The sequence below is a fragment of the Cryptomeria japonica genome, chromosome 6, assembly GCF_030272615.1.
Source record: "Cryptomeria japonica chromosome 6, Sugi_1.0, whole genome shotgun sequence".
Classification (NCBI taxonomy): Eukaryota; Viridiplantae; Streptophyta; class Pinopsida; order Cupressales; family Cupressaceae; genus Cryptomeria; species Cryptomeria japonica.
Window position 1 is genome coordinate 551,083,997 of NC_081410.1, and position 21,025 is coordinate 551,105,021.

The following is a 21,025-nucleotide window of genomic DNA, read 5'->3' on the forward strand; positions in this document are numbered from 1 at the left end:
TCAGTCCAAGTCAAATCTGGGCCTGCCAAGTTTCTGTTGAGTCCAAGTTTTTGAAGTATGGTCTAAAGTACTGCCATTTTGTCAGTTGTACCGTATCAAAACATTATAGTAAAAAAACGAGTTTTCAGTAGTTTCTGAAAGTTTTCTAATTAAAGAACTACTGTTTTATTCTTCTTCTATGGGGACTGAGCATGGCTCTCTCACCATTTTAATGCATGCATCCTTTGCTCATGATTGTAGCTACAAATGACAAAAGACACCTGCAAATGTTCACGAATGACTTTTTGAGTACGTTTATCATCAACTTGGCTGTTAGGGCTAGATTACAAATTTTGCTTCTATTTCAAAAGGAGTTATTGGAATTTCAGAGGTGCTTAGCTTTTCAATTTCATCAGGAAAATGCAAAAGGAGGTTTTTCCTTTTTGCTTACCGGAATCTTTCTCCTATGGGAGTGTGGGATCTTCTGTTTGTTTAACCTCCTTCTATGTTGTTGGGATTGGGTACTGCCCAGATTCCTTGCAGAATAGACCAGCGTTCAAGTTTGAACATTCTGAACTGTTTTTTCCTCCCTGTAGGCCAAACCATGGAGAATTTGATGCTGATGTTGTGTTTCAAAAGAGATCCCAACACAATTATAGAGTCTGGCTTTGTTTTCATTATTTTTTTTTTACTTTTTTATTTCAAATGACCCGTGGCCAACATATACTCTTCCCAAAAGGCATCAAATATTGCTCATTATTCAACTGTTTGTGACACACCTGCAAAAAAACTTGATGCACCCATGAATGGAAAAAAAATATTCGGTTGCTGGTGGTTCTTTTTGCACGATCCATTGCTCTAACCCAACAATCAGTCATTAGGTAAGAATATGAATCAACTTCTTGAATGTGATTATGGTTCAAAACTTCTAAGAATACAACAATATTTTGTCATTTGAGCAATGATTTTCATTTGCCACATTCGACTTGGGAAAATTTAGTTTCCCTTGATTTGGTAATTTCTTTCTCAAGGGATCCACTGCAGCATTGTAGATTTTGCATGCACTAATCCTTTTCAGGCAGCTGGTCAAGTAGTAGATGACCAAAATTTCTGACATTATCTCGTTGAAGTGAAATGTTCTATTAAGCAAGCATGACATTGGGGTCCTGTAATGAAGCAACCTCCTTTTGAAGCTTACCATGATTCCTATCAAGAAGCAATCTACCATGAAGTTTGGGTATTACTTTTCTACAAGGAAACTACCTCTCTATGGAGTATATTATTCTTTGACTTTTGGAGAAAAGAAACCTCCTCAAATTTGTTTGATGAAGTTCAAATCGAGCAATAATTTTTTCAATTATTGAAGCACTTATTGAGCCATGATGAAAATAAGGATTTAAAAGATCTATTTGATGACGTCATTAGGCATCAATAAAAAAAGCTATGAAAATGTGAATTTCAATGAACAAAAAAGGAATTACACAAATCACACTTGGGATATGAAAGGTATGGCTGGTCAAAATCAGGTGCAAAATTGTGCCACTTTAGTGCTTAAGGGATGAAAAGGAAAAAAGAATCTAATCCTTTTTGCATAGACCAAGGGAACCCATCTGATCTCAAATAACAACTTTTAACATTCAGTTGAAATGAGATGGGGAGAGTTTTAAACTCTAAAGCAACACCTAACCCACATCATTTTTTAACTTATTCACTTTGAAAGAACATGAGAATGGATGCATAGGTGAGTTTGTTCTGCCACACTTGAAAATTGCATCAGGGGATTTAACCTTTGGAGAAGACAATAAAAAAATAGAACTTATGCATATTAAAAGATGAAATAAGCTAGCGAATTCACAAGTTTTTAGCTTGTTACATGCGTGACATAAGCTCAAAGCTATTGGGCATGCACTTATCACAAGGCTGTTAGTAAAAGTCAACAAGCAAATCTAAAAACTCCCTCATGAGAGAAAACAGGGAAAAGTATGTGGTGGGTGACAAAGGCAAGGAAGCCTTATCACAACTCCCAAAATATGCTTTACCAAATAATACATCGGACACAACAACAATTTTGTAACTAAAAGTATCAAGCTACTTATGTTGCAAGCTGTTAACCGCATATTACTGATCTCGATGTGGTGAATTAGAAGCCCAATACTTCCAATTGTAGCTCCACTATGCAAGTTTCATCAATAAATAGGAAGCGTCGAAATGGAAATGTCATCACAGCCGCATGGGCACTGAGATACATAATAGCCAAGAACAGAAACAATACATAGAAGATGATGCACAATGCCTCCAGCAATAATGATCCGTATTTGCCTCCATAAATTGGCATGATGCTCCCATGAAAAGCTCTACAATGGAAGAATGTGTTGTCCCCTTTGGATGGACGACATAACCCACAGTAAAGTCTACAAGAAACAAAGTCCTAGTCTAAAAATTAAACCACATTAAAAGGCACACGCTGCCACCTTAAGGCCAAATGAGAGATGGATTGCACAGAAGCAAATATGCCTACAATTTTTTTTTTCTCAACATTTGCAATCTGTTTTTGATTAAGCAAGCAGGGTTTTTGAAAGGGCCCAAATCCTTTTACAAGCAACTAAAATTTTGCAAACTTTAGCACCCAACATCTGCTTTCTAAAAACGATTACTTGTTAGTAAGCTATTGAAAGTAGCTAAATAATGGTGAAGACAGATTCAAATGCAATGGAGTTTTGGTAGTATGCAGAAAAAGGTCTGATGCCCTAGATATCAAGCTGATATCTGTTGGCGGTAATATTGTACGTACGGGAATAAAAAGTAATTAATTAGGAGTACTTTGTTTAGTAATGTAACCGAGGGTAGGTAGTTACAGGTGCGACGGTTGTCCCTCGCACCCCCTTGGTACCTTTATATACCATGTGATGTAACTTGTCAGTATTACGATTATGAAGGAAATGGTATCTTTTCTGTTGGCTTAATATTGTTTGTTTGGTATCTATGGCATTACTGTTCCTTGTTAAGTATTCTGTCTGCATGCATTAAACTGTTCGCGAGAAAAGCAAGATAACATCGGCAAATCGATGGGTAGCATTCGGAGGAAGGGTCCCACGTTTGGAGGATGTTGGTGCTGGAAATAAGCCACACCCGGACCGACGATGGACTGGTCCAAGAGGGGCTAGTAGCTCAGTGGTAGAGCACTCTAGCAACGTATGGAAGGTCCTAGGTTCGAGTCCTAGCTGGTCCATGTCTCAATAGAGGAGAGTAAGCACGTGTAGAAAATTATTTCCTAACCCTATTTTTTAATATTTAAGGGCACAAGAGACAAAAGAAATCATCAATGGACCCCGGTGGTGGAAAGAATTGGAAAAGACAGTTGCGGAAGTTACCTGCTATAGTGCCGTCAACCTCCACGAACAAGAAAGCTATTTGGATGCTGCCTTCCGATGTGAAAGTCAGGGGCGACATGGCTGACAGTAGCAAAGGCAAAGGCAAAAAGGTGCAACCCAAAGTGTAGTAGTAGATGGAAGCGAAGAATGATGCGACCGTGGATACCATTACCTTTGAGGGTTTGAGTGGAACAGATTGTAGAAAATGGTGGAACGAAACCCCGCATGATGATCTTGTGAAGGCACAACTGCAACATGCACAAGTACACTGGGCCATCCAGATGCCCATCTTTTGCATTAAGGATTTTGAGGTTGTGCTGCGGACCATGATCGTTGCCTATGACATACACAGGCAACAGTCGGTATTCGATTATGAGCACCACCAGGTTACGGTCTCTTTCGCTTCCACAAAGTTTACAAGGGTTTTTGGTATTCCGGGAACGCAGGGAAAGAAAGTAGATAAGGGCAGAAAATATCCCCAGATTTAAAGGATAAACTCTTGAAGTTGATGTGCCGCGATGACCTCACACAGGTCGAGCTCGATAGTCTCCAGCATGCCAACAAGGGAAGAGGCCTGAAGAAGTCGTTTTTGAGAGAGGGGGTATGGCGGTGCCTCCTAGATGTGTTGAAGAGCTGCTTGATGGGAGCCAGTAGGGTTTCGTACATTGCCATGGCGCAGGTGGTATTGATGAATGGCATCCGCAATGGCGTGGTATACGACTGGGCATCAGTGCTAGCGGATAGGATGGAGGAATTTATGACCCTGCAACATAGAACCTTCTACATGCCCTACCATGCCATTGGACTCTTCTTGAATGCAGTACGCCTTCAGGTTTCACCGGACACACAACACTTGGCACCACAAGGCCGTGTACACCCTGGGAAGCCGCCTATATTCTATTGGGTTCATTTAGATATCATGGCACCTAGTGGAGATACACAATCAGGCAAGAAACGGAAGTGGAGAGTGGTGGTGTCTGAGTTGGAGTCCGAGCCTAGTGACTTGAGTGAGGAGGTGAGTGCAGAGGACTCCGTGGATATGTCACAGGCCACAGAGAGTAGTTTCAGGATAGTGGGTAGAGGCGGACAACAGGTGGAGGAGGAGACAGTAGTGACATTTTCTGCAGTTGCGCAAACAACCACACCTCCACCTCTCGTAGTTGTGCCAGCAGTGGTAGCCACACGGCCCCCGGGTGAGTTACCCTAGTAGACGGCCTTAGCAGGTGCCACTTAGGCTCTGCCATTTGAAGCGACAGTATTGGCAATGCCGGTTCTTGGTTTTGGGCAGGGCTGGACACCAGTGATTATGATTCCCCCACACATGGCCACGACATTGGTAGCCCTACCAGAGCCACAGACGGTCGACGTCAGGAATCCCACAGTTACAGTAGTAGAGGTAGGGACCAGTGGCGGGACAGTTGGTAGGGAGGCTGCGGTACCATCAGAGCATCTTGGAGGGAGTGGTACCCCTTCTCAAGCGGATATGAGTGCTTGGCTGAGTCGGTACAAGATGGCACTAGTAGCACCGATTGGAGCAACTGTCCTCTCCCCATGGTGTGAGCCGAGCCCTCATGAGATTGTGGACTTGGTTGGAGATAGCTCATCGGAGACTTCACGGATACTACAGAGAGACCACTCACCCATTCGTGAGTTGGTGTTGAGTCCTAGGTAGGAGGAGGAGTTGATCCAGAGCCCCCCTCATGACGAGCCACTGTAGAGTCCTCATGAGGATGCCCAGGAGCATGGTGTCCTAGCATCTCTAAGAGTGGAGGATGACAGGGAATTGGAGTAGTTTCTTGCGGACATGGTTGTCGGAGCCCGGACAATTGTAGCCTCCGCGAGGTCTCAGGGAGATGCCAGGACAGATGGATAGTTGGAGCAACTACTTGGGTTTATGAGGGACTAGTGCACGACACACTTTGCTCAGTGTTTTGAATCTAGAGGGTGGCCTACTACGGAGACCTTGCAGATGCTGGAGGATTGGGGCCTCTGGGAGCAGGTTGGCGAGACTAGTAGACAGTCACTGTTGCGGAGGATAGAGCAAGTCTTCCATGAGACATACTATGAACTGAGGAGGACACAGTATATTGCTTAGGGTATCGAGACCCAACAGCAGGAGGCCATGTCGGACGGGGAGGAGTTGGCTGCTTGACTCCAACAGATGGATGAGTCGCACAGGGAGCAGTTGGCTCGGGAGAAGGCCTCGTGGGTCACAGAATGTGCTACCTTGGAAGCAGAGTTGGTCGAGGAGAGGTCGGCGAGGGATGCCTTGGGGGCAAGGTTGGAGGAAGCTCGGGAGGACAGGGCTATGCTGGAGAGCTGTCTGGCTAATGCCTTGGAGATGGTGGAGAAGAAGGATAAAGAGGTCTTAGAAGCCGCGATGATGGTGAAAACAGCTATGGAACGACAGATGGTTGCAGAGCGGGACTTGAAGCTGAGGACTGAGCAGGTCTATGAGTTACGGGCACGCTTGGCAGCGACACCCCGCGCATCGGCACCCTCCTCATCAGGGACGTTTCCTCAGCCCCATTCTCAGTTATGATTTCTTTTTTTGTTGATCATCCCATTTTATTTTCAGTCGTCATGAGACGACTTTGTTTTTTTGGGGGGATGATGTTGGCGGTAATATTGTAAGTACATGAATAAAAAGTAATTAATTAGGAAGTACTTTGTTTAGTAATGTAACCGAGGGTAGGTAGTTACAGGTGCGACGGTTGTCCCTCGCACCCCCTCGGTACCTTTATATACCATGTGATGTAACTTGTTAGTAATACGATTATGAAGGAAATGGTATCTTATCTGTTGGTTTAATATTGTTTGTCTGGTATCTATGGCATTACTGTTCCTTGTTAAGTATTCTGTCTGCATGCATTAAACTGTTTGCCCAGAGGGCAAACAATATTATTTCAATGTGATGTTCAAACTAATCAAACAAATATTTATAAGAATCACCTTTTGGAGACCAGTACAATACATAAAAACACATTCAAAAGTGTCCTTTTCTTTTTTGTAGTATACAATAGATGTTCTAGCCATGAAAATTTCCAGGTCAATATTCCATTTATCCAATGAGAGATATTTGCAAGCAGATGCCTGTTAGAAGATTCCTGCAAATGGACACCCAACTGCCTGATAGTGTGCTATATTACTGATGCACTTCATGCCTCGTATGTGTTTTTTGAAAATGTACATTTATTTTAACACGGTTTTCCTTGTATGTTAAACCCATGAGATTTATAGTTATTCTGGAAGAAGATCAAAGAACTCGTGTGTCCTTTTATCTTATGTGTTTGTGGTAATATAGTAAAATATCATAGCGGATAGAGTTGTTAACATTACAATAACAGCTTAAGCACTATATTGAAGAGCAAAACTTTATTTCATGAAAACAAAATTTCGGGCATGATATGTAAGGTGATAGTTTTTGTTGCCAATACTTGATTCTTGTCTTGAGAGGAGCATAATTCTTGAGACTAGTGTTATTCTAATTTGAGAAGAGCAAAATCACGATATCAGAATTGCAACTAGTAGGAGCCCATAAATTTTTGAAAATGTTCTCATATACTTTATCTGCAAGAAACATTCCTTTTGTTTTCCAGTGTAAAAGGAACATTGCAAACACAGCCTTATTAGACAAATGAAACCATCTTTATGTGCAGGAGTCTCAAGAAAATAGGGGTAAAGATGCTTATAAAGAGATATGTGACTCATATGCAGAACTTGAACCAGCATACTTGAAATTCCTTGCAGAAAGTGGACTGACTAATTCTGGTTATTGGAGGGGTGGTTTGCCCTCCACATCTGATGAGAATATTATTTAACATGATGCTTTATCCTTAACTTATTTCTCCAAATAGCTGACTTGGACGTGGAGACAATATGTTAGGTGTTTGATATCGTCTTCATGCTACCTTGCTCAATGAAAGAAAATTGAGAATTCAAAGAAGTACTTTGGAAAGTTATTTTTGTAAACAAGGTATTATTGAAAGTACTATTGTTGTTTTAATATGCTGTGCTAGTTTTGCAGTTTAAGAAAACATCTGTAAAACATTGGCAGTAGTGGCTATTTTCCTTGCATGATTTTACCTCCACACATGTATTATAGTGAAATCTGAAATGCACTTTGTAAGAGACGATTGTACTATGAGTGCACTTTGGCATTTGAAGTTGTTTCTATGAAAATAAGTCTTTTTTTATTAATTAAAAAGAACTTTGATCCTTGTTGAGAGTTAATTTGGGTATCTTGATACTTCTGATAAGGAACATCATTAGTTAAACTCTTTCAAATTCCAAAAATTATCATAAAGAGTTATTGTGGTTTAAAACAAAATAAATGCATTTTGCACCACTTAAGATACATGACGGTAGTAGTGCAATATATAAATATTGCTGTGTAGTTATTTGCAGGGTATTTATGCCAGAGCAACACTAAATTGAGTATTTGAACATTACTATGAATAGCACATTGAATGTAGAAAAATATATTGAACAACATTGCAAGGTTAAACAATTATAACTCCCTTACGGTAACAATACTAGTTTTGAAGTACACATCTTCTATTTGAGCACATTTCTTATGCTATTTTCTTATCGAAAACGTTGCTATTGTATTTTGTTTGTACTGTTCAATACACAATTTTTTTACAATACTACTTTTGAAGTACACATCTTCCATTTGAGCCAAATTTCTTATGCATTTTTCTCAATAAAAGCCTTGCTATTATATTTTGCTTGTACTGTTAAATTCGATAATACACAACTTTTAAAAGCTTATTAACTGATCCATAATCATCATAAAGATTCCAATGCATGATTCACTGATGAATTTAATTTTCCTTACATGTCATCACCAACTTTTGTGCCATTAAAATAACAATAAAAAGGTTGTAAACTGATGCTTCCAACAACTCTCAAGACTACCATCTACACTATACATTCATAAAGCAGATGTTCAGATGCTTACATAATTTATTTCAATGCTTGCCTTATAGTATATGAACATGTTATTATTATAATTTCCACGTGGACTTTAGTGCAAGAAAGACTAGAGGTGCTATGCTTGTGATTCATTGAAATCTGTTGTCGTGAGTCAGGATAATAAAGTATTTGCATGGAATGGAAATAAGCAGGCAAATGAATCGGCACTAACAGGAAAATAAACAGATTTACTTCTATTCTTCCGATGTGGAAAATCTCTTGAAGCATAAGATTTTGCTTTATCTTTCCACTATCTCCTATGCAAGATTATGAGCTTATTTCTTTCATGAGGTGAGACCTCTAAAGGACATCAACAACATGATAAGCGTATCTTTCAAGTTTACAATATGTACAACCTGCTCCAATGCACTCTCTGTTGCATTTGCAGCTTACTACACACAACTTACTAATAATGAGTAATATGTAGAATGACCTAGCCAAGTTGTACGCTATTGAACTTAACAAAAAATGAATTGAGAAGTTATTCCAAAACATTAAAGAACATGAATAGAGATTGTTTTAATTCAATAATGAGTTAATTTATAGAATAACCCTTTTAGACTGTGCAGTAATGAATTACCACTTCATGTTATTATAACTATTATACACTCAATGTATAACTAAATTTGATAGCTCATTTAATAAATATCCATGAAATATTTCAACTACTTAACATGAATATACAAGAGTAAAGTTTTTTTTCTTTTAAATGAGGCTCCCCCTGGTGGCCTCTACCGCTGGTGCATTTGTATCTGGGGTGGGTGCTTGTTCCATCGAGCTCGCCATCTTTGTTGCTCATGCTGAGGCTGCTGTCTTGACCTTTCCTGCTTTTTCGATGTGTGTTGTAGGTTTTCCTGACTTGACTTCTGTGTGTACCAGAGGTTTTAATGACTTGGCTTCGTCTGCTCAAGCAAGTTTGGGGTTTGTTGGTATCATAGCCTTTATTTCAAATGATGCTTCTTCTCTAGTCCTGGTTCTGGTTTGGGGTTTGAAGGTGCTGCGGTCCCTTCCTTGAGGTTCTCTGTTGGTTCTAGCCTTTTCCGTTGGTGTTGTGTTTGAGGCTTTTGGTAGGGCTACTAGGAGTTTTGCCTGGATTGCTAGATCTTCTCTTGCTCCTCGTCCTGTGGTATTCCTTGTTATCTTCCTTGTGTTAGGACCCCTCTTGTGGTGGTCTGTGGGCAGGACATTGTGGAAAATGAAAAGTTTTACTAGTCTGGTGCCTTGGTTTACAATTTTTTTGGGTTTTGGCTTTCCCTTCAGGATTTCCATGCTTGGGTTGTGGATTCTTGGAAACCTCTTGGGGTGGGAAAGATTGAGCTTTACCCCTGTGCTAAAGGCTTCTTCATTGCTTCCTTTACTTCCTTGGAAGAGAGGAACTTGGTTTTGGATAAAGTTTGGGCTTGGGTTGAGCATCATCTCTCTCTCTCAAGACTTGGTCTCCATCTTTCAACCCCCTTTCCAAACCTTTGAATGTTCAGTATGGATGTGGCTTCCCAATCTTCCCCTCCAATATTGGGAAATGATTTTCTATGAAGCCATTGGAAATTCTATTGGCAGCTTCTTGAAGGTTGATGAGCCAACTTCTATTATGGGTCACTATACCTATGCTCGCTTCTTGGTGAATATTGATATCTCTTTGCCGCTTCATGGAGAGGTGGTTTTGATGGTTGGGAAATCGACCTTGGTCTTAACCTTTGGACTATGAGGGCATCCCTTTCTACTATCATTGTTGCTTTGTTACTAGTCATTTAGCTTTCTCTTTGGGTCGTCGATAGAGGCTTGCTATGTGGTGGAAGAATGCTTCTCATAATCACTTGACAGTTGAGGATTTGTCCTCTTCTAAGGATGTCTCTTCCTAGGATTCTGAGGAGTGCTTTGTCGGGGAGCCTATTGTCCCCTTTGTGGTTCCTTTTCTGATCTCTCTCTTCCTCTAGCTCCTCTAATTATTTCTCCTTCTTCAGTAGTAGTTGGCCACCTCTTGCCCTCTTCTTTTTTTCCCCTTCGATGACTATTTGTTTTCTTGAGGGGGGATCTCCTCCTCTTCTTCCCCCTCCAATTGGGAGTATGGAAGATAGTATTGCCTGGACTATTGTTAGCAAAATGAGGAAAGGTCCTAGTTTCTCTCCCCCTCTTACATTTATTTTGAAAGAGTAGTTATTTTCCAAGGGTCAGGACCCTTATTTCTTGCCAGTTTTTAGAGTCGTTTCACCTCTCATTACACCCCTCTCTATCACCTTGTAGGTTGATATGTATATAGGTTCGGGCCCTTCCCGATTTACTTAATCAAAACATGAATTTACAAGAAAAATTTGACAAAAGCTAAACATCATGGAGATGAGAAAAAATGGACTGTGTAGGCACTAATGATGACAAGGAAGTTGGAGGCAAAGGAGATGGAGACATTATGGGGGATTTTGCAACTTTATCTATGACAAAGGTTTCTTTCTATCATGATGGCTTCTTCTCTGTGTTATGTCCTATTGCGGCAGAGGAGGCAACTCCTTATTTTTCTAGCAATGGTTTTGGTGTTGGTATTAGTGTTGTGGTTGGCAATGACCTTGTTGTCATGGCTGGTGAGGAAGATGATTGTATGGAGGTAGATTTCAATTATGGGATGGATTACTAGGGTAAGGAGTAATAAACTCTCCATGGTATACTTTTGGAGGCCCATTTCAATTCCATACAGAATTTTGAAGTTGTTGAAGAGATTGATTCACTTATGGTGATGTGGTTGGAGGTCCAACAAGGTACTCAAGTGCACTTGGTCTCGAAGTTGAAAGGTGTTCTAAAGAAGGGGTATGTTAAGCTTGTTCTTGTTGAGACCAACTTGTGTGACCTAGGCAGATCTTTTAAGATGGATTTTCTATTGCCCCCCTCCCCTATCTGAGATACTTTTTTAGATTTTTGATAATGCCTTGTTTTCTTTTACTGGATTGTTTCCATCCTTTTCCTATGGCATGTGTGATGTAGAGGTTGTGCCCACTCTTTCTATTGCTTGGGGTAAGTCTTCTCCTCTCTGAAGTATGTTACTAGAGCGTAGGGTTGTGGAGGCCTCCCCTTCTGTGCATCTTTAGAATCCTTTATTTTGAACTCAGTTTTGTCTCTTCTTGATGAGTGGGTGATTAATGCCTCTAATGACTTGAAACATGCTCTTATTGGGAGTTTTTTCGTCATGGAACAAACATTTACATTATTCACAATTGGATGTTGATTGTTGGTTTGTCTTAGGTCTGCTAAGTGTGAAGGCTTTGATGAATGTATCCTTCAATATATCAGGGACTATTCCCACATTCTTCTTGGAGGTCTCTAGTTTCTTGATAAGACATTTCTCTATTTACAAAGATAGGCTGCTAGTTTCAATGCTTCTAAGTTAAATTTGGTTCTTATTTGGGTTCATCTCCCAATTCTTTATTTAGAGTTCTACAATGAAAGTATTAAGGTATAGTTAATGTTATTGGTTAGTCTATTACCTTGGATGTTGTCACTTTAAATAGAACAAGTTTTCTTTATGCTAAATTTTGTGTTTGTATTAAAAAAGTTCAGAGTTGCTCAATAGTGGTAAACTATGTTCTAAGCTTGGTGTTTGGGAGTAGAAAACTCATTATTAGCCCTCATGGCTAAACCACTTCTACAATATTGGGAATTTCTCTTTGATGTACCAAAATGTTCATGAGAAGGTGCAAGTTATTCTCATGGGTATGGATTGCAAGGCACAAGCTATGTCAGTTAGCCCCTCTTTTGAGAATATTATTTCTGATTGCCCTTAATCCTCATCTTAATGGGACAGTGTTGGATCCTTCTAAAGGAGACCTCATTTCTAAGGTTGATGAAGTTCGATATTGTTGAGAAGTTTGCTGGAATGATGTGTTGTCATTGATGTCAACATATTCCTCTGTGTATTCTAGTGTTGTAATCAGATTAAATGAGTTGGTTTGGTCAGTGTGTTGCAGATGAGTTGTTCCAGTTTTTAAGGGTTTTGAGATAAGTATCTCTAGTTGATTCAGCTAAAATTTCAGAGGTCCACATGGTGATTTGATTGAGTTATGAGATCCGGTATTGTGGTTGGTTTTCTGTTGTTTAGTGTTCTGGATTTTTCTTTGCATAACTCCAGAATTGCAATATTGTTTGAGACATTAATATGTGTCCTCAATTTAGGTGGTTCGTGATTTAGAGGTCCGCAAGTGAATCTTTCAGTTCGACAGTTAGTTCAATTGATGTTCTTGACGTTCAGTATAATGATGATGGAGATTCTAGTAAGTGATGATGTTGTGGTAATTCATGATGCTTGTGGATGTTTCTAGATTGTGTTCTATTCATGTTGATGGTCCGCATTGATTATTTTGTGCATTATTGATCATTGTCTTGATTCAGTGATGTTCTTCGTGCTACGTGACATTCATGATGATTGTAGTGTGTTGCGGATGTTCGTGGCTTAATTCTTGGAGGTGTTGCATGTTCGAGGTGTTGATTTAGGTCCATACTATGTCTTAGCCGACATTGTTTTGGTCCACATATTATGTTGTAGCATGTTCTTGTAATTTGTGTCAAGTGTTGAGCCGACCTTGAAATATAGGTTGATGATTGTATAAATATATGTAATAATCATATATGAGATGTATCTGCATGGTATATGCGAGTGTATTTGAATGTGTATGATTTGATAAGTGTGCGAACAAGTGTTTTGATTTTTCGGAAGAGTGAAGAAGTGTGGCAGAGCAGACCAGACCACGTGCTTAATCGAAACTGTAACTAGGCATGAGGAGATGCTATTTCATTAGTTCATGATCCTCAAAATGTAATGCAAATGTTATTGTAAGACAATGAGTCTTTCCAAGGGTTGTAGCCCTTCTTGTTATGTGACTTGAGCAGTGAGCTCTAGGCAGTGTTCCTGAATGCATGTGCATTCCCCATTGTAATATTTCATATATTTCTAACAAAGTATTATCTCATTGTGGGTAAGTTCCCACCGTGGTTTTTCCCTTAACTGGGTTTTCCACGTCAAAATCTTGGTGTTATTGTTAATTATCAGATCTGAATTTGTGTTTGAGTTGAGTAAAGTTTGTGAGCAAACAGATTCACCCCCCCTCTCTCAGTTTGTTGCATTGTCGCCAACAATTGGTATCAGAGCTAGATCCTTCGGAAGAAGTTTGACCGCTTGAGGTGATCCGAGATGACAACCTTTGCTTTTAAGAAGGATAGTCCGAGATATGATGGAACAAATTACGCTCTTTGGAAGAACCAGATGGAATGTCACTTGAGATGCATCGGTGAAGATTATAGGAAGATTACTAAGAATGTGTATAATGCTCCTTTGAATGGTCCTACAACTCCGGATGAGATAAAGGAAGCTGAATATAATATTAGAGATAAGGAAGCATTGTTGAGTGCCTTGTCTGATTTTGAGATGACAAATGTAATGGATTTACAGACTGCTCACGAGATTTGGAAGAAGCTAGAGACTTTGTATGAAGGTGACAACCATGTGAAAGTTGCTAAGTTGCAGAGCTTGAAGGGAAAGTATGAGATGCTGAAGATAGGCAAAGATGAGAACATTACCTCCTTTATGCAAAAAGTGAATGAGCTTGTGTTGACTATCAAATGTGTCGCTGGAGTGTTGGAAGAATCAAATATTGTAGCTAAAGTGTTGAGATCCTTGCCTCTTTCTTACAAGCATAAGGTTGCTGCTATTGAGGAGATCCAGACGGCGACAAATGTGACTAGAGACATTCTGATTGGAAAACTTGCTACTTTTGAGTTGAGCAAATTTGGTGAAACTCTTCCTAAGTCAGAATATGCATTCAAAGCTACTATTTTCGAGAAGCGGAAATATGATCCAAGAGAAAGTTCTACAAGGGTGTCTAGACATGAGAAGGAGACGAGAGAGCTTGAAGAAGAAGAAAGAGAGCTTGAAGAGCTTGGAGTCCTGATTGCCAGAAGCTTGCCGAAAGGAGCCAATAAGTATGAAGGGAAGTTGTCTCTTAAATGTTTTTCATGCAATAAGATAGGACATTTTGCCTCAAGGTGTCCGAAAAGAGTTTCTAAGAAGTCATTAAAGCCATATAGGCCTAAATATCATAAGAAGTGTTATTTTACTGTTGATGAAGGTGTGATAGATGATGAATCTAATAAGGGAAATTCAATAGATGAATGGGTGATTATTACTATCAAGGAAGATGATCCCAATGATTGCTGATTCTACTAGTTGCATTATTGAGGAGAAAGCTTTGGTTGCTAAAGTTGAAGAGAAAGATGAATGAGTTATTGATAGTGGTTGCTCGCATCACATGACAGGTGATGAGAGCAAATTTGTGAGTGTGGAAAAGTATGATGGTGGTGTAGTAAGATTTGGTGATGACAAAGCTAGTATAATTCGTGATAGAGGTTCTATTTCTCTTGATGGTAAGCATAACACTGATGATGTCTTGTATGTTGAAGGTCTAAAGCATAATCTTTTGAGTGTTGGATAGATGGTTGATAAGGGATATGATTTGCAATTCAAGAATGACAAATGTAAGATCTTGAGTAGCTCTAGAATTGAGATTGCATTAGGTACAAAGACTAAAGGTAATATCTTTCACTTGAATCCTGGTGGTAAAACTTGCTTGATTGCTCAGGTTGATGAAAGTTAGTTATGGCATAGAAGGATGTGTCATGTGAATTTTGACTGAATGGTTAAGCTAAGTTCTACCCAAGTAGTGAGAGATATTCCTAAGTTGATAAAGCCTTTTAATTCGGTATGCAAATAATGTCAATTAGGGAAGTAGTCAAGAGTTTCTTTCAAAAGAAAATAGTATAGTTCTAATAGAATATTGGATCTTGTGCATATTGATTTGTGTGGTCCTTCTAGAGTGAGAAGCTTGCAGGGTGACAGGTATTTCATGTTGCCGATTGATGACTATTCAAGGATGACGTGTGTTACTTTCTTAAAGGAGAAGTTTGACGCCTTGGAGAAGTTCAATATTTTCAAAGCTATGGTTGAGACTGAGATTAGACTGAAGCTGAATTGTCTGAGATCTGACAAAGGTGGTGAATTCACTTCTAGTGAGTTCAATTCTTTTTTGTGAAGAGCATGGGGTGAAGAGATAGTTATCTGCTCCACAAACCCCTTAGCAAAATGGTCTTGTGGAAAGGAAGAACATAAAAATTTAGGAAGCTGCTAGAACCATGATGATTGAAGGAAATGTTCCGCATATCTATTGGAGAGAAGCTGTGAGTACTGTTGTATACACTTTTAACCGGATGCATATCAAAGGTGATACCGGTAAGACTTTTTATGAGTTATGCTTTGGTGATGTTCCTACAGTTAGATATTTTAGAATTTTTGGAAGTAAATGCTATATCAGAAGAGATCAAGATCTAGGAAAGTTTGAGGCTAGATGTGATGAAGGAATTTTTCTTAGTTATTCTGCTTAAACCAAGGCCTATCGGTGTTTTAATAAGAGATTGAGGAAGAAAGTTGAGAGTGCTAATGTGAAAGTTGACGAGGGAAATGAGTATCAGCCTAGATGCTTCAGATATGATTCAAATGATCAGGATGTCAGTTCAGGTAAAAAAAAGAAAGTGCAGACCCAAAATCAAATTTAGATTGCTCTGGAAAAGCTTGAGAATGAAGGAGAAGGTACAAGTGCTAGTGCAGAAGAAAGAGCTCAAGAGTTTGAAAATCAGGAAAAACCAAAGACTCCCAGGTATGTGAAATTGAATCATTCAGATAATCAGATAATAGGTGATAAGAATAGATGTGTGATGACTAGGAGAAGAATTGCTAGAGAGTATTGCTTGATCTCAAAGATTGAACCTAAGGATGTTAGTGAAGCTTACAAAGATGAAAATTGGGTATCTTCACGAAGCCTTTGCCTAAATATACTTTTGAGTATCTTAGAGAGAAGCTAGGGGTGATTGCCTCTCCTGATGAGATCTAAGATGCATGGATTTGCATCAGTTTGACGGATTTCACAGAGATATCTTATGATCCAGATTGATGAGTGAGACTGCTACTCAGGGGGAGTAGTCAGTGTGTAGTTCAAATGTTTAGATTTGTGTGTTTGTTAAAGGGGGAGAGATTATCTGGTAAAGGGGAGAGAATCATATTTTGCATATGTGCCTTTTGCATTGATGTCAAAGGGGGAGAGAATCATGTGAAAAAGTATGAGGATGAGAGTCTTGTGTTGAGTTGTGTAAATGATCTCAGGGGGAGATTGTTGGTTGATGATTTCTTTCTTTGCATTGATTGTTTTTCACATCCATAAGTTGCCATCAATGCCAAAGGGGGAGATTGTTGGATATTGTTGAGAAGTTTGCTAGAATGACGTGTTGTCATTGATGTCAACATATTCCTCTGTGTATTCCATTGTTGCAATCAGATCAAATGAGTTGGTTTGGTCAGTTTGTTGTAGATGAGTTGTTGCAGTTTAAAGGGTTTTGAGATAAGTATCTCTAGTTGATTCAGCTAAAGTTTCAGAGGTCTGCATGGTGATTTGATCAAGTTATGAGATTTGGTATTGTGGTTGGTTTTCTATTGTTCAGTGTTGTTTAGTGTTCTGATTCCACTCCACATTGCTCCAGAATTGCAATATCTTGGTTTGCGGATTTGGTAGTGTTTGGGACGTTCATATGTGTCCTCAATTTAGGTGGTTTGTGATTTGGAGATTCACAAGTGAATCTTTTAGTTTGACAGTCATTTCAGTTGATGTTCCCGAGGTTCGATATAATGATGATGGAGATTCTAGTAAGTGATGATGTTGCGGTTGTTGTGGTAATTTATGATGCTTGTGGATGTTTCTAGATCGTGTTCTATCCGTGTTGATGGTTCACATTGATCGTTGTGCATGTTATTGATCATTTTCTTGATCCGATGGTGTTCTTCGTGTTATGTGACATTCATAATGATTTTAGCGTGTTGCAGATGTTCGTGGCTTAATTCTTGGAGGTGTTGTGTGTTCGAGGTGTTGATTTAGGTCCATACTATGTCTTAGCCGACATTGTTTTGGTCCGCATATTATGTTGTAGTGTGTTCTTGTAATTTGTATTGAGTGTTGAGCAGACGTTGAAATATAGGTTGATGATTTGTATAAATATATGTAATAATCATATGTGAGATGTATCTGTATGGGATTTGCGAGTGTATCAAAATGTGTGTGATCGGATAAGTGTGTGAACAAGTGCTTTGATCTTTCGCAAGAGTGAAGTGTGGCAGCGCAAATCAGATTGTGTGCTTAACCGAAACTGTAACCAGGCATGAGGAGATGCTATTTCATCAGTTCATGATCCTCTGGATGTAATCCAAATGTTTTTGTAAGACAGTGAGTCTTCCCAAGGGTTGTAGCCCTTCTTGTTATGTGATTTGAGCAGTGAGCTCTAGGCAGTATGCCTGAATGCATGTGCATTCCTCATTGTAATATTTCATATACTTCTAACAGGGTATTATCCCATTGTGGGTAGGTTCCCACCATGTTTTTTCCCTTAACCGGGTTTTCCATGTCAAAAATCTTGGTGTTATGTGTGTTATTGATGTGGTGCTGATTTGTGCTTTTATTGTTAATTATCGGATCTGAATTTGTGTTTGAATTGAGTAAAGTTTGTGAGCAAACTGATTCACCCCCTCTCTCAGTTTGCTGCATTGTTGCCAACAGATGATTCTTGTAAGGTGAATAGAAAACTTGATAAGGTGAGTTCTTTGGCTAAGTTTTCTCCCTCAAAAAATGGAAGTAAAATTCATTCTTGTCTTTCCTCTCTTTTGAGGCCTTTGTAGAAGTTTGCTTTGAAACCACCTTTATTGATTGGCTTTTGATTTGTTGTTTTGTGGTTGCTTGTAGTCATGTTTTTTTGCTAGTTTTGATGGTGTTTGCTGGACTCTATCTCATTACTTGTGAGACTTTTTTTGTTTGCCTCTGGTTGTTTTGCTTTGTGGATCCTTTGTTGATCTTTTTTGCTTGTTCAAGGGTGTGGGCCCTTTCAAAAAACTTGTTTACCTTAATTTGAACATAAATATACAAGAGGAATATAATTGACTTATCTCGCATTGGTAAGAATTATGAGATAAAGGTGACTCATAAGATATTACATGTTTACAAACTTTGTAAATGAAGAAAGATCCATTGTAAAAATTTGAAAGTCCTTAATACATTCATTATTCCTCTCCATATTTTGTTATTATATACCATTTACATTTAATTTTAGCAACAATATTAACTACTTAAATTTTTAATAATTGTGGTTGTATCATTTCATGACATGGATTAATAATAATTGATACATTTTTGTATCAACTTGAATAATTGATATCTTGAATAGTGTAGAATATTCACAAGTATTTTTTTTTACACACATCATCTCTAATTAATTCTATAAGTAAGACTATGTTATATTTAATCTTTAGAATTGATAAAAAGTTTGTAAATAATTTATTTTATTAATTTTAAAATAATCAAAATATGGTTTATGTAATTATGGATAATTTACAAGTTTAAATTAAACCCGTGCTAATCAAAAGTTAAAAACTATTTTTCCCAATTTAATTTTTTTTATTATTTACATTTATTTTATTTAAGATATATTATTGATAATATTTTTTTTAATCTTGATGAGGATGTGTATTGCTCTAACATAGAGGGATTCCTACCTCATCACAATCTTATATTAACCATAACAAAAAAACATTTTACAAGTTTCTTGCTATTATGAGCCATCAATTAGTTTGGGTTAGATTAATTTACAAAACAACGGATAATTCTTGCACTTTATTTTAAAGGATCTTGATGGTTCTCAAAAGGGCTCTCTTTGAAAAAGAGATGTATGATACTAGGTCTCTCACTAATTTACAATGGGCTCTTTGAGTTTTTAGTTTGTACCGTGTGGTAGCAACCTAATGGTGTCTCATCTTCCGTGATCTAGTTGAGCATCATTGACTTAACTTAATGTTATTTTATCTTTTGTTTTGTGAATGCATGAAATCTTAGCAATGTGACTACATCCTAATCTGAAATTGTAGTTTAATTTTTAAATTCAAATGCAAAGAACTTGTTTTTTGTGCTATTGTTTTGGGTTAGTAATAATCAAAGGCTTAGGTCTAAGCCAACAATAGATTATTTGTCCCATTGAATAAACAATTGTAAATATTAATGAGATATCAAATTAAGGTCATCCCTATCTTTTTGAGAAAGTAATGAATTTGCTACCTTTTGTTGCATATCATATATGTAAAGATCATTTGATCTTCATTCACTTTATTTAAAGTGGCTGTCTTTTTAGCTAATCATGATTTTGATATTTTTGATATTTGACCTTGCACCAAGTTCTAGGCTCATATGTCATGTTCCAATCATTTTGTTGAGAATTAACTAGCATATATATAGTAAATATTAATATATGTAAAATATGTTGAGAGATATCCTTGTCAAGGCATCTATTGCACCTTAGAAATTGATGAAAATAGGTGCCTCAACAAGGATATCTATTAGTGTATCATATATATGCTAGTAGCAGTCACAACATGTAAGACATTAAATACAATGATATAATAATATTAATCTTTAATGAAATATTTTTAATAGAATGTTATACTAAATATTAAATTTAATATATAAATATTACTTATTAATAAATACTAATTTAATAATATTATAATACTATATTTAATATAATATAATAATTTTTTATTGGTAAAGTGCAGACATGGGGACTTCTCCCTTCATATTGATTTCAATTTTTTTTACTGTAGCATCATAAATTGTATCCCTATACAATTTTCATCCTCACTTAGGCCTCACTTTGGTGAATTGGCCTTTTGTGCTTTGACCATGTTTGATTCTTCTCACACCAGTTTCAATTCTCAATTTTCATGTGCATATGGCTCAGTGGTCCTAATTTCAACCTTGATACGATTGACCAGGGTGCCCCAGACGCCCTTGTCCTTGGACAAAAATGCCCTACGTTCCCTTGTCCTCCAACAAGGACATCCCAAGCACCCTTGTCTAGCTTAAAGGGGCCCAATTTGGACCCAACAATGGTCATTAAATTTGAGTGAGAGTTTCCTTCTTGTGTCGGCCCGTCTCAAAATTTCACACATGTTTGATGAGGTGAGGTGTAAAAGAAAGTCTTGCCTCCTCATTTGGATGATATATCCCTAAGTTTTCTAACTCAAATTCTCAAGAGCAAGATTCGATTCAAGTGAGCAAGCAATCAAGCATTTTCAAAGCAGTGAAGGAGAGGTCAAGTACACAGATTTCAAGCATTCAAGATGAAATCCATGATCGAGAAATTATGAAGACATCCTACATTCCTACATAACAACATCAACCTTTGTACGAAGACTTCAAAACATGATTCATCAAGGTATCATATTCTAGTTTTAGCATTTCAATTTAGATCTAGTCTCTACCCTCAAAAGGCATGCTTTGCACTTCCATTTCATTTCAATAATTTTAAACTAGGAGTTTGACCTAGGTTAATCCCTATCAACAACATAATTTCTCTTCTTCTATGTGCTGGTTATAGATTCAAAAGCTACAATTATAGTATTAGGCAGAGTAGTCAGAGACGATCAAATCTAGCTTTTGCAAGAGCAAAACGTGGAGGACAAGGTCGCCCTGCACACATTTATCCAATAAATTTTTGATGAAATTTTAGGACAATATTTCAGGCTTCATTCTAATCCTTAATAGATATCTATTGTCACCATCCAATATTTTGAGGATATGGTC

The 21,025-nt window shown here is 38.1% G+C and overlaps 1 protein-coding gene across 2 annotated transcripts in view; it reads left to right on the forward strand.

The window, feature by feature from the left end:
• The window catches only part of LOC131041269 (uncharacterized), a 144,257-nt gene extending 136,687 nt beyond the window's left edge, over positions 1-7,570 (forward strand). For both annotated transcript variants that reach the window (XM_057974296.2, XM_057974295.2), the window contains exon 6: positions 7,010-7,570. In XM_057974296.2, coding sequence (XP_057830279.1) covers positions 7,010-7,026 — 17 coding nt within the window. In that variant the 3' untranslated portion in view covers positions 7,027-7,570. The remainder of the gene's footprint in view (positions 1-7,009) is intronic.
• Positions 7,571-21,025: the final 13,455 nt, after the last annotated feature.